The sequence below is a fragment of the Dipodomys merriami genome, unplaced genomic scaffold, assembly GCF_024711535.1.
Source record: "Dipodomys merriami isolate MVZ:Mamm:240054 unplaced genomic scaffold, mDipMer1.0.p SCAF_41, whole genome shotgun sequence".
In the NCBI taxonomy this organism is placed as follows: domain Eukaryota; kingdom Metazoa; phylum Chordata; class Mammalia; order Rodentia; family Heteromyidae; genus Dipodomys; species Dipodomys merriami.
In genome coordinates, this window is record NW_027205715.1 from 12221832 (window position 1) to 12233932 (window position 12101).

General features: G+C 46.8%; 2 protein-coding genes across 5 annotated transcripts in view; one reads left to right on the top strand and one right to left on the bottom strand.

Moving 5' to 3' along the window:
* Nucleotides 1-1786: 1786 nt before the first annotated feature.
* On the bottom strand, nucleotides 1787-11149 carry LOC138807047 (chromosome transmission fidelity protein 8 homolog). 2 transcript variants are annotated; one of them, XM_069992626.1, is made up of 4 exons: nucleotides 11056-11149; nucleotides 2882-2939; nucleotides 2512-2629; nucleotides 1787-2112 (listed from the first exon to the last, which is right to left on the bottom strand). In XM_069992626.1, exons 2-4 carry the CDS (start codon nucleotides 2902-2904, stop codon nucleotides 1888-1890), a joined length of 366 nt encoding a protein of 121 aa, XP_069848727.1. In that variant the 5' UTR covers nucleotides 2905-2939; nucleotides 11056-11149; the 3' UTR covers nucleotides 1787-1887. The 2 variants fall into 2 exon arrangements, with proteins under 2 accessions (XP_069848727.1, XP_069848728.1); XM_069992627.1 differs by lacking the exon at nucleotides 11056-11149 and adding an exon at nucleotides 10659-10727.
* Nucleotides 11150-11205: 56 nt separating this feature from the next.
* LOC138807045 (U3 small nucleolar RNA-associated protein 4 homolog) overlaps nucleotides 11206-12101 on the top strand; it is a 36735-nt gene continuing 35839 nt past the window's right edge. Inside the window, exon 1 of one of the 3 annotated variants that reach the window (XM_069992622.1) lies at nucleotides 11206-11281. The gene's annotated coding sequence lies outside the window, so the exon portion shown is untranslated. The other 2 variants (XM_069992623.1, XM_069992624.1) reach the window with 2 other exon arrangements.

Here is a 12101-nt window from a genome sequence, read left to right on the forward strand (position 1 = left end):
CAAAAACACTGCAGGCTTCTAGAAGGCTGCAAATCCTTTCTCTTGAGGCCAGGATCATCCCCACCTGTCATAGTCCATGTCCACAGATAACATTTCACTTTCAGCCAAGAAAAAAAGCAGAGAAAAAAGATGGCTCATTTGAACTTGAGCCCCAGCTATGTTCTTCAGACAGTAGCTCAATATCTACCCTTTTACTGCCAAGAACCAGAGCTTGGAAAACACGGTGGTTCTAGTGGGAAAGTGGTGTTTAAGGGGGTAACATTCCATTTGGGTACATTGTAGCCATTGGACCCCCTGGTCTGGGGAAAGCAGCTGGGTTTGTGCCAGGCAGGCCCCCCATTCTAGGAAATGGAACCAAACTCTTGCCTGCAGGGCCATTCATCCTTGGAAAGGAAGCTGGGTTTAGACCCAGAGTTCCAGTTGGCCTTGCAAAAGGAGCTGTGTTGATACCTGCAGGGCCTGCTGGAGAAGAGCCTAGGTGCCCAGCTGACCTGGGGAAAGGAACCTGGCCAGGACCTAATGGGCCAGTAGACCTTGGGAAGGCAGCTGGACTTGGACCCTGTAGGCCAGTGGCCCTTGGAAAGTTGGCTGGGTTGGGGCCCAGTGGCCCAGAAGCTCTTGGGAAAATTGCTGGGCTTGAACCCTGGAGGCCAGCAGACCTTGGGAAGTTACCTGGGTTTGAAGCCATTGTGCCAGAAGACTGAGAAAAGGCAGTAGGGTTCAATCCTCCTGAACCTGTCCCCCGTGGAAAGGGATTGTTATTCACCCCCATGGGACCACCTGGTCTTGAGAAGTGAGCTGAATTAGGGCCTATGGGGCCAGAAGCCCTCGACATGGGAGATGGATTTGGCCCTGGGAGGCCAATCCCTCGAGAACTAGGACCTGTGTTCGGGCCTATGGGGCCAGGTATTCTTGCCATAGAGGATGGGTTTGTACCCATGTTTCCAGAAGCCTGCGAGAAAGCAGCTGAATTTGTTCCCAAAAGACCTGCTGCTCTTAGAATAGGGGCAAGATCTAGGCCTTGAGGTCCAGCCATTCGTAAGTTAAGATTAGAGCCTGTGCCCAAGAGGCCACCAGCTCTGGTGTCTAAATTTGGGCCAGGGCCCAGGCCACTGGCCCTAGGGTTGGGCCCAAGACCTGGACCCAAGCCACTTGCTCGCGGGTTTGGCCCAAGGCCTGGGCCTGGAAACATACCTGACCTAGGGGCAGAGTTTGGGCCTAAAAAGCCTGATCTCAGATTGGTATTTGGTCCAGGGCCCAAGCCAACTGGCCTTGGATTGGGAGGACCATTCCCAGAAGACAAAATTCCGGCTCTCAGGTTGGGTCCGGGTCCGGGTCCAGGTCCAGGTCCAGGTCCAGATCCAGGGCCCATAGGGCCACCTCTGGGATCAGGACTGACACCCAGGAGACCACTTGCCCTTGGATTAGACATAGGACTGGGTCCTGGGAGACCTCCTAACCTGGGGTTAGACATAGGCCCCGGGCCCGGAAAAGCCCCTGTTCTAGGGTTTAGAGCTTGTCCTGGTCCAGAACCCAAAAGACCACCTGGTCTTGGGAAAGAAACTGCGCCTGTGCCAGTAGGATTCATCCCTCTTGGAAAAGAAGTCATGCTTGGGTCACGAGCACCAGTGGGAAAAGGTGCTGAGTTTGAAGCCAAGGACCCTGATGAAGTTGGAAAAGGAGATGGGTTCCTTGGGAATGGGGCCAGATTCCCACCAAGAGAACTGGCTGCCATAAGGAAAGGATCCGAGTTCACACCTAGCGAGTGGCCCGTATTCAGAACAGGACCCCCCTGCGGTCCCAGGGATCCGTCAAACCGTCCTCGAGGTGGCAGTGGAGCACGAGTCCAAGGAGTTGGCCGCTCTCTAGGGAAAATCCGGGGTTCTTTCATACTTTCTTGGGGACGTTGGTGATAATAGGCTTAGGACGAGTTTTGAAAAGGATCTTGTTTTTGATGAGCGCTGTCACCAGGTACTGGGTGCCAGTCGCGTGGCGAGGTTCACTACAATCTTGCTCCCCAGAAGCTTGTTTGACAAGGACTGCAAAAGGTTTCTCCAGGTGGATGATTTTCCCATACAGGATATGGTGCCCCACGATCAGCACAGGGACTCCCTTGGGCAAAACAAGAAGATGCCTGAGGTTTAAGGACGCCAAGGCCATTTCACTCAAGTGCCTTTTGAAGCTGCTCTCAGCAGGCTGCTGGCACCTTCACTCTCTGGTCTGGTGATATACCATTGTTAAGCAGTCACACTGGACAACCCACCCTTTCACATTTTTTTCTTTCTCTCTTAGCCCCAAGTCAGAAAATTTACACTTCCAGAAAGGTAACCTTTCCAGAGTCCCAAAGCTAAACTTTCCTGCTTCTGGCTGAGGGAGAGCAGATAGCTCTGCAGATTAGCTAGACCTTGAATAACAAACCTGAGGACAGTCCTCACTCTGGGTCCTGGGAGTACCACCTTGGTGTAGCTTGCTTTCCTGAGGCATTACGCAGGGAAAGAAAAGCCCCCTCACCTCAGTGGTGTAATGTAGGTCTCCCAGGAGGTTTCCAGCTAATCCAGTGCTGTAGCGAGCCTCGATCTCCCCCTGTAGCTCCATCAGCACCCATTCTGCCAGGCCTCCAGCCCCCGCACTGCAAGCAAAGGGCTGGCGGTTACAATATTTTTGAGGGGTGAAGGATGAGTAGTGTCCTACACCACCTTTGAAGGCCCAAATAAACCCTTTGTAGAGCATAAGCTCTTGGGAAAACTGAGCAGTGCTAAGCACTTAACTAGAGATCCCAATGCCAATATTTATGCAGCTAAGGACCCTGATTTTCCTAGAAAAATGTAAAACCTAATTGCCCTAATGGTTCAAGCTAAATAAAATTTCAAAATGTACTCACCTGGAAATAACAATTTGCACCATGAGCTTTCCTTCTTTAAAAAGCAACTGAGAATAAACTACAAAAAGAGAAAAAGGAAAACTATTTAGGCATCAGTAACAGTTAATAACAAAATAACAGTGAATATCACTTGTGTGGTAGGCACTTTTGTAAATACTTAAGACATGTTATTACTCTCTTCCCCTTAATGGTGCCATAGCTAAGTTTTCTTTTTAAACTGATTCTGCACATGCTAGATGCAGTTCAGTGATATTTGTACTAATTTAAAGAGACAGAATAGAAACCAAGACAAACATTGCAAGGACTTCTCTTGATCACTAAACTAATGTGTCTTTCTCAAAGTTATTCTGTCTCGTACTCTGCTTATCTTCAAATCACGATGTGATTTTTCCCTCAATGATATAAATTTCATGTCTACCACTTGATTATCTTGTTTTTAGGTTCAAAGGGCCTCTCGTTAAAAATAAAGCCAAGAGAACTGAAAAGTTCTCACAACTATAGAGAATTGGTAAGCTGACTTCTGATGCTGACTCAATAAATACTGCAAACCACCTTTCATTTGGATATGAAAATGTTCCAATGAACATAGATGACTTTTCTTTTGTATAACAGCACCACCTGGTGGTAAATTGCATTACTCTAAAAATTGTTTTAGAAATTTTTGCCTAAGGACAAGTGGTTTCACTTGCATTTGTGTTATTGTGAGAAGGAGATTCAGAGGGGAATGAGGAGGTAGGGGACTAAAACTATAGCTTCTGGCTAGGTTTTTCAAATGTAGGTACAGCTCTAGGCTATTAACTATACTGTAGAAAGTTAACAGGTTTTAGGGCTGGGAAGGTGGCTCAGTGGTAGAGCGCTTGCCTTGCATGCATGAGGCCCTGGGTTCGATTCCTCAGCACCACATAAGCAAAAAGAAAAAAGCCGGAAGTGGCACTGTGGCTCAAGTGGTAGAGCGCTAGCCTTGAGCTGAAGAGCTAAGGGACAGCGCTCAGGCCCAGAGTTCAGGCCCCACGACCGGAGAAAGTTAACAGGTTTTATAACTATATTTAAACTTTGCACCTAACAACACCTAAGATTCTTAACAGCATGTTTTTTTCTTTCCTTTTCAGGGTCTCCTTCCTTCCTTCTTTCCTCAGGGGTCTGTTATACAGCCCAGGTTGATCTTGAACTCATGATCCTCTTCCACCTAACAAGTGCCGGGCTTATAAATGTGTACCACCTTGTCTTGCCAAACAGGGTTCTTTACTGGTATGTTAATCTTCATTTTGGATCATCAGGGAAAAATACTGCCTTATAGAATGGAAGAACTGCCATTCTCAGAGTGCCAGGCACACTGGGAACATGAAATTGGTCAATACATTGTACTTATGTTTTGAATTTTTAATATGGTCCGGATGCTATGCACTTATATAGGTGGTATTCATTCATTATGAAAATTATTCTTATCCTTATTTTTGTTCTTTTTTTTTTTTGGGTCCAGTCGTGGGACCTGAACTCTGGGCCTGGGTGCTGTCCCTCAGTTCTTCAGCTCAAGGCTAGCGCTCTACCACTTGAGCCACAGTGCCACTTCCAGCTTTTTTCTTTTTGCTTATGTGGTGCTGAGGAATCAAACCCAGGGCCTTGAGCATGCAAGGCAAGCGCTCTACCACTGAGCCACCTTCCCAGCACATGTAATTTATTTTTGTGCTGGTCCTAGGGCTTGAACTCAGGGCCTAGACGTTGATGTTGTCCTTGAGCCTTTTTTTTTTTTGCTGAGGACTGGTGCTTTACCACTTGAACAGTGTCACCTGCGGCTTTTTCTGAGTAGTTTATTAGAGATAAAGTGTCTTCCAGACTTTCCTGCCCAGGTTTGACTTCAAACTTCAATACTCAGATCTCAAGCCTCCTAAGTAGCTAGGATTGCAGGCATGAGCCACCAGCACCCAGTTGCAAAGAGGCTTTTAATGACTGATGACCCAGTTCATTTTCCTTGACAGGTGTTAAGTTATAGTAAAAGGTGTTTTAAGAAGGTGTTTACATAGGTTAAGGTATTCTAGGATGCTCAGAAAAAGATAAAACTGAGGCCCTGGGTCCCATTCCTCAGCACCACATAAGCAGAAAAAGCCAGAAGTGGCGCTGTGGCTCAAGTAGTAGAGTGCTAGCCTTGAGCTGAAGAGCTGAGGGACAGTGCCCAGGCTCAGAGCTCAGGCCTCACGACTGACAAAACAAAACCAATCTTTTTACATGCTTTGGCCACAGGTTTGAGAAAGAAATCTGTGGACTGTTTGGAAGTGGATGCAGAAATTTTCAGTGCATTCTCTTGTTAAAATAGGAATTTGAACAATAGCCTAAGTACATAGAAGAATCAGAATACCAATCCCTGGGGCTTCAATGAGCACATACCTTTATACGCTGCTGATACTAGCTGGCATCTAGCAATGCCCTTGAAAATTATTAATTTCGTGGTCCATAGTCTCATCATTCTGTTGTGGCACCCCATCAGTAAAAACTTGTCTCTATAGGAATGCTTCCAAGTGAACACACAAATGAAGGGCTCAAGCTACATGTGTAAATTTGTATACACAAGGGTGTATTTAACAGTAAGAAACATGAAGAACATCTCTTTGGTGACAAGCAGGATGTCAATGTGCAGTTACAAGTATAAAAACATGCATTGTAATTCATCCACCCACAAAAGGAAGCAGAAAATAAAAACAAAAAAGAGGTGAAGCATAATATAGGTGAATATTCCTAATCTAAAAGTTTGAAATGCTACAAAATCTGCAATTTGTCCTAAAACCTGAGAAACTCCAAAACTTGAGAGACTTTTTGTCACAGCATTGTAAGGAATATTTAACCTATAACAAATCAAATCCTGCAATTAACAAATGAAAAAGACAGTACAATGAAAGTTCCCTAGGTGACAGGTTTTCCAAGTCTTCATTCACTCCTGACTGCAATAACACTTTAAAAAGACAACTGAACAAAAAAGAAAAAAAAAAAGACAACTTAAACAATCTCTAGTTGTTTTGTCTAAGATTTTGCTTGTTTAGAAATTGCAGCTTGTACATTTTGAAGCACAACTTAAGAATGGCCTATAGCCGTTTGCCGGTGGCTCACACCTGTAATCCTAGCTCAGGAGGCTGAGATTTGAGGATCGCGGTTCAAAGCTAGCCCAGGCAGGAAAGTCTGTGAGACTCTAATCAACAATAAACCACTAGAAAACCGGAAGTGGCGCTGTGGCTCCAGCAGTAGAGCCCTTGCCTTGAGCTGCAGAGCTGAGGGACAGCGCCCAGGCCAAGTTCAAGCCCCACGACCGACAAAAAAAAAAAAAAAAAAAAGGCCTATATATCAAATCATGAAAGGAGTTCAAGGAAAGCCTCTTCCAAGGCCAGTTCAATCCCAAATTTGGCTATACCCAACTAACCCATCTCTGTTTACAAACAAGTCCAGGTCGACAGTGTAACTGTAGAACGGGAGAAATTTCTGGGATGTAGCTTTTCAAAAGGATTGTTTAAATTCATTACATTTCAAAATGGTATCAGTCTTATAGGTCACAACTAAAGTGCAGCCCTGGAAGGATAAAGATGTAGAAAAAATTAAGCTCTTAGCCCTGCAGTAAATTATATCCTCTACTCCCAATCTCCTAAGGGAGGGAGAAAAGGATTCATCTCTGTTTTTCTGGACTAAAAAACTAATAGATAATTCTGCATTCGCCAGATGACTTTACTTCTGTAAGGGAAACTTAAAAAACAAACATACTTCATACATTTTAGTTTAACTCCCAATAACATTTAAAACACTGCCCCCACCTCCTTTTTTTTTTTTTTTGGTCCTGGGCCTTGAATTTTGGTTAGGGAGCTGTCCCTAGGCTGCTTTTGCTGAAGGCTAGACTCTACCACTTGAGCCACAGCACTATTTCTGGCTTTTTTGTGATTTACTGGAGATAAGAATCTAATGGACTTTCCTGCTGGCTTTGAATCACAACCCTCAGATAATCAGCCTCCTTTAGAGTAGTTAGGGTTACAGGCGTTAGCCACTGGCACCCAGCCCACATCCTCTTTTTGGCTTCAATTCTTGCCAGGTTAGTGTGGAGACTAAAGTTTTTGTTGTTGTTGTTGTTTTGTTGGTTGTGGGGCTTGAACTCTGGACCTGAGCGCTGCCCCTCAGCTTTTCAGCTCAAGGCTAACACTCTACCACTTGAGCTACAGCACCACTTCTCATTTTCTGGTGGTTTATTGGAGATAGAGTTTCACAGACTTTCTTGCCCGGGCTGGCTTTGAACCAAGATCCTCAGATCTCAGCCTCCTGAGTAGCTAGGATTACAGGTATGAGCCACTGTCGCCCAGCAAGGCAAGACTTTTTGGTGCCAGTCATGAGGCTTGAACTCATGGCCTGGGCACTGTCCTTTTCTACTCAAGGCTAGCATTCAACCAATTGGGCCACAGTTCCCACTTCCAACTTTTTTAGTCATTAATTGGGGATAAGAGTCACAAACTTTCCTGCATGGGTTGACTTTGAATCTTGATCCTAAGATCTCAGCCTTGTTACAGGAATTGAGCCACTGGTGCCAGTCTCAAGACCATTTTTTTTTGGTCAGTCGTGGGACTTGAACTCTGGGCCTGGGTGCTGTCCCTCAGCTCTTTAGCTCAAGGCTAGCACTCTACCACTTGAACTACAGCACCACTTCTGGCTTTTTTTTTCTGCTTATGTGGTGCTGAGGAATTGAAGCCAGGGCCTCATGCATGCAAGGCAAGCACTCTAGCCACATTCCCGGCCCCAAGACCCTATTTTTTTTTTAAAAGGAAAGTAAGCAAATAGACTTCAAAGAATCAAATCTAAACCTACAATGGGAACTGTAACCAAAATCCAGACTGAGCTGGGTATGCCTTGTCATTTAGCTTCTAGATTTAAAGTAACTATTAAAATATCATAAAGAATTCAACAAATTGAAGTACCACCCCACTGACTTAAGCAGTCCAGGCAGAGGATTATCAGCACAAAAAAGGAGCTCCACTTCTCAAGACAGCTAATAGGAAAAGAGGCTTCAAGAAGACAAAGACTGGTCACACAGCTAGTAAGTAGTACAACCATTTGTGGACCCCAATCACCCTAAAATAAGTCTCCCTTGTAGTCTTTCTCTCAGCCCTGTTTCATATTGTACTTTTATGAGATTCTACTGCTTTACAATTAGCCTAGCTCTTTTTTTTTTTTGCCGGTCATGGGGCCTGAACTCTGGGCCTGGGCGCTGTCCCTCAGCTCTTCAGCTCAAGGCTAGCGCTCTACCACTGGAGCCACAGCACCACTTCTGGCTTTTCTTGTTTATGTGGTACTGAGGAACTGAACCCAGGACCTCATGCTTGCAAGGCATGCACTCTACCTCTGAGCTACCTTCCCAGCCCCTAGCCTAGCTCTTATCTTATCTTACTTACAAGTAAGTAATCCCGTAACTTGCAACCAAAGTATCTAGCATCTGAGATAGGCAATCAAAAATAAGCTTTTCATTTTATTCAATCCAGGATATTTTTTTTCTTTCTTGAAAAACATCCAGAAATTAACTCAATGCTACATTCAGGATTCAAAACTTTACCCCAAACCTCTGCTCCTTAGGACTAAGAAAAAAAGCAGAGGATGGAAACATTTTTTTGCCATTGGTTGGTTCATTTTAACTTTTGACAAAATTCAGTTCTCACTCTGTGCTCTCTGGATGGAGCTTGCTATTAATAAAAAAACAGACTTATCAATGATTCTTATAATGGTAACGTATCAAAATAAAATGTGGCAGAAGTACAAGATATAGCTCACCTTTTAAAGGTTATTAAAGGGTTTTGACTCAAAGATTTAAACTATAAGTGAGTAAATTTTTTTAGAGCTAAATGTTTTATCAATTTTTATTAGAACATTTCTCATCGGTTTTTTTCTCTTTTCTTATATTGGGGCTTGAATCCAGGGCCTTATGCCCTACTAGGTCTGTGGCACTACCATTATTTTTCTTTCGGGCATCCAACTTTAGTTTGCTAATCCTTGATTTAAACTTTACTTTTAAAATCAAGATATTACTCTTTAACCATTATAAAGTGTAAAAAAATTTATGTTCAAAAACTTAATACATTTTAAACATTGAAAACATGACACAAATTCATTTGCAAATTGCCAGGCCAACAGCATTTATTGAGCTTTTGTTTGGTCCCAGGGTCTATATTTGTTTAGGGAAGAGTCTCACTTATCCGATCAACCTGAGTTCTATGCCACCATCTATCTTGTTGACTGTGGTTAATTTAACCTAAGTTAAATTATCAATAACTTGGACATAAAAATGCCTATTTAAAAAATGTGGTAATGAATGTAGAGCTTTTAGCACACTGATGAACTCAAGGTAATCTCTAGGGTCAAACTATTGATTTCCAAAGGATCTGGCATTTTCATAATATATGTCTAGTAGCAGTGTATCACACTACTAGGCTATAATTGTTTTAATAATGGACACCATGGACTAAAATATTTTGTAAAAGCAGTAGGCAGATTAAAGTTAGGTTTATATAATTGAGGAGCAATCCAACACTATAGTCAGGGTTCACTAAACTGCCTCAGGGACTAAGCTCTGGAAGGTCTTTTCTTTGCTGGAGACTTTTTATCTATGTGCCTTTCCACCAAATGAAAAACTGATTTACAACTCAATACAGATTACTTTTATTGTGTTACTGTTGTTTTTGTGATTGAAGGTGATGGCCTTAGTTTCCAAGGGGACCTTGTCTCTTGGCAGGTTTATGTTACTGTCTAAAATCCTATTTTTAAATGAGACACTTGCTACCCTACAAAAAGGGGCTATGGAGGAAAGGTAGAATGAATGCTTCCAAACGTTTCTTTAGTGAAAACTGTGTTCAAAAACGTGTGTAGATACTATGCATACACGTGGTACTTTCCCATAACACTTTACGATCCCCATGTTGGAGGGAATCAATTACTGGTATTTGTAGACAACGAGTAGAAAAGATGGCTTCAGTCGTCTGAGTTACTCCAGTTTTCTCCATCTTCTGCTACTCTGCAACCCCATCTCAATCTTTCCTCCTCCTCCTGCCAAGGTACCTTTCTCTCCCCAGCCAGCTACCTTTTTAGTCCTATTGAGATATCCCTCCATGCTGGATTCTCCTCCCTTTTATTCCATCTTCCCCCAGCCCCCCACTCCATCTGGAGCTACAAACATTTCCTATCCCTAGCCCCGCCCACCTTCTGGAACTCAGTTGCTTCCCTCCCCTTTTCTCCACAACCCCCCTCCGCCCCAAACTACCCCCGGACTTGCTGGAATCCTTTGCCAAGAGGTTTAACCTCAACCTACCCCCCCCACCCCGCCGCCATTCTTTAACCTTACTCTCCTCCACACACTCCACCAGAGCAGTCATCAAGATCATTCACCCCCCCCAAAAAAAAAGATTCCTCTTTAAATTATCTTCCTCAACCATTCACATTATCCAAACTCTTTCCAGTCCCGAAGTACTTCGCTCCAGGACCCCACCCCACTCACCGCCCCCCGCCCCGACTCTCTCCATCCACGACCGAATCACTCTCCAACCACCTTCCAAACGATCTCTCCCAGTGGTCTCCCCACCCCCACGATTCCAAATCCTCCCCCCCCCCCCACGGAACAAACCTCACCGTCCTCTTACTGCCACCCCTACCCCACCCCACCCCACCCCCACCAGGTCTGCCTTCTCTCTCTTCCCGCTACTTTCTGGGTGCCAGTTCCCCTCCTCTCCCCCCCCCCCCAAGCCTCCCGAACTAGATCCCTTCCCGCACATACCTCGAGGATCCGGCCCGCGCCGCCCCTTCTGCGTCCTCCGCCCGCGCTCGGCCACCCTTTCCGCTCTTCTCCCGCTCCGCCCCGCTCGCTCCCTTCCTTCCCTCCGCCTTCCGCCTCCCACACCCCGCCTCCCCTCCCCGATTTCCCGGTCCTCCCACGGTGGGGGGGCTGTGGCTCCCCCCGACACACTCACCTCTGCGCGGCACGGCGCGCCCCTCCCCCTCCCGCCCCTCCCCCGCCCCTCGGGCTCGCCATTCTTCTCCCGGAGCCTCGCGCCCCGCCCGGCCCCAGCTTCCTAGCTTCCCCCCCCCCCCGCTCCCTCGCGCCTTCGCCCCCGACATTCCCGACTCGAGCTTCGTTCCCCGAAGCCTCCCGTTCCCCCCTCCCGCGGCCTAACCTGCAATGGCGGCCGCCGAGCGCGGCGCCGCGCGGCCAACGGGCGACAACCGAACCTCCCGCCGCCGTCGCCGCCGCCGCGAGCACTGCCTGCGCACTTCCGGCCTCGCGCCGCGAGCACTTCCGGGGCAGAGCTTGAGCGAGCGAACGCTAGCGCGCGCGCGCGCGCACGTGGGGCCGGGGCGGAGAGAAGCGAGGTCCCGGGGCTGACGGACGCGGGGCCGGCGGTGAGTTGGGGAAGGGACGTGGAAAGTCGCTGTGAGAAGCGAGTGTGATGGGGCGCGGCCGGGCCAAGGTCCGAACCCTGAGACCGAGTGCTACGCGGCAGAGGGAAGGGGGTGGCCGAGACCTCACGCGCTCTTAGTGCTCGCGGGGCCGGGGCGGGCGCGCCTGCTCTCCCGAGGGTCCTAACTTTGACGGCAGCCGCGGGCGGCGCCAGCCCCCTCCGGTCTCGACCCGCGTCCGCGTTGCCTCGTAGGTTCTAGACCCGGTTCTAGACCAACTCCTGTGGCTCCCTCTTTGAAGAGCCCCGGCTAGCCCTTACCCCCTCAGCCCCACGTCACTGCCTCAGGTCGAGTGTGTACTTTGCACACGTTAGCGTACGGTAGAGTCAGGGAGAGTTGCTTACTAACATGCAGATTTGGGTTTGTTTGTACGGGTCCTGGGGCTGGAATTCAGGAACTGGGCGCTTTCCCTTCGTTTTTTGTTTAGTTTTTTTTTTTTTTCCTCTCCGGACTGACATTCTATCACTGGAGCTGCAGCTTCCATTCCGGCTTTTTTGCTGGTTGATTGGAGAAAAGAGGCTCTTGGACTTTTCTGCCTCGAACGGGTTTCAAACCGTGATCCTAACATCTTAGCCTCCTTAGTAGTTAGGATTACAGGTGTGAGCCACAGGTACACAAGCTAGAATGGGATTTTAAAATAACTTCCGATCTAAGAGGCTAGAATCCTGGAGCTATAAAGTAGAGTGAGGTTTGGTGCTGGTGATGATAGGGTGCTTTGTTGGTTCTGAAGTATCCTTATGCAAGATGTCTTAATGTTCCTGGA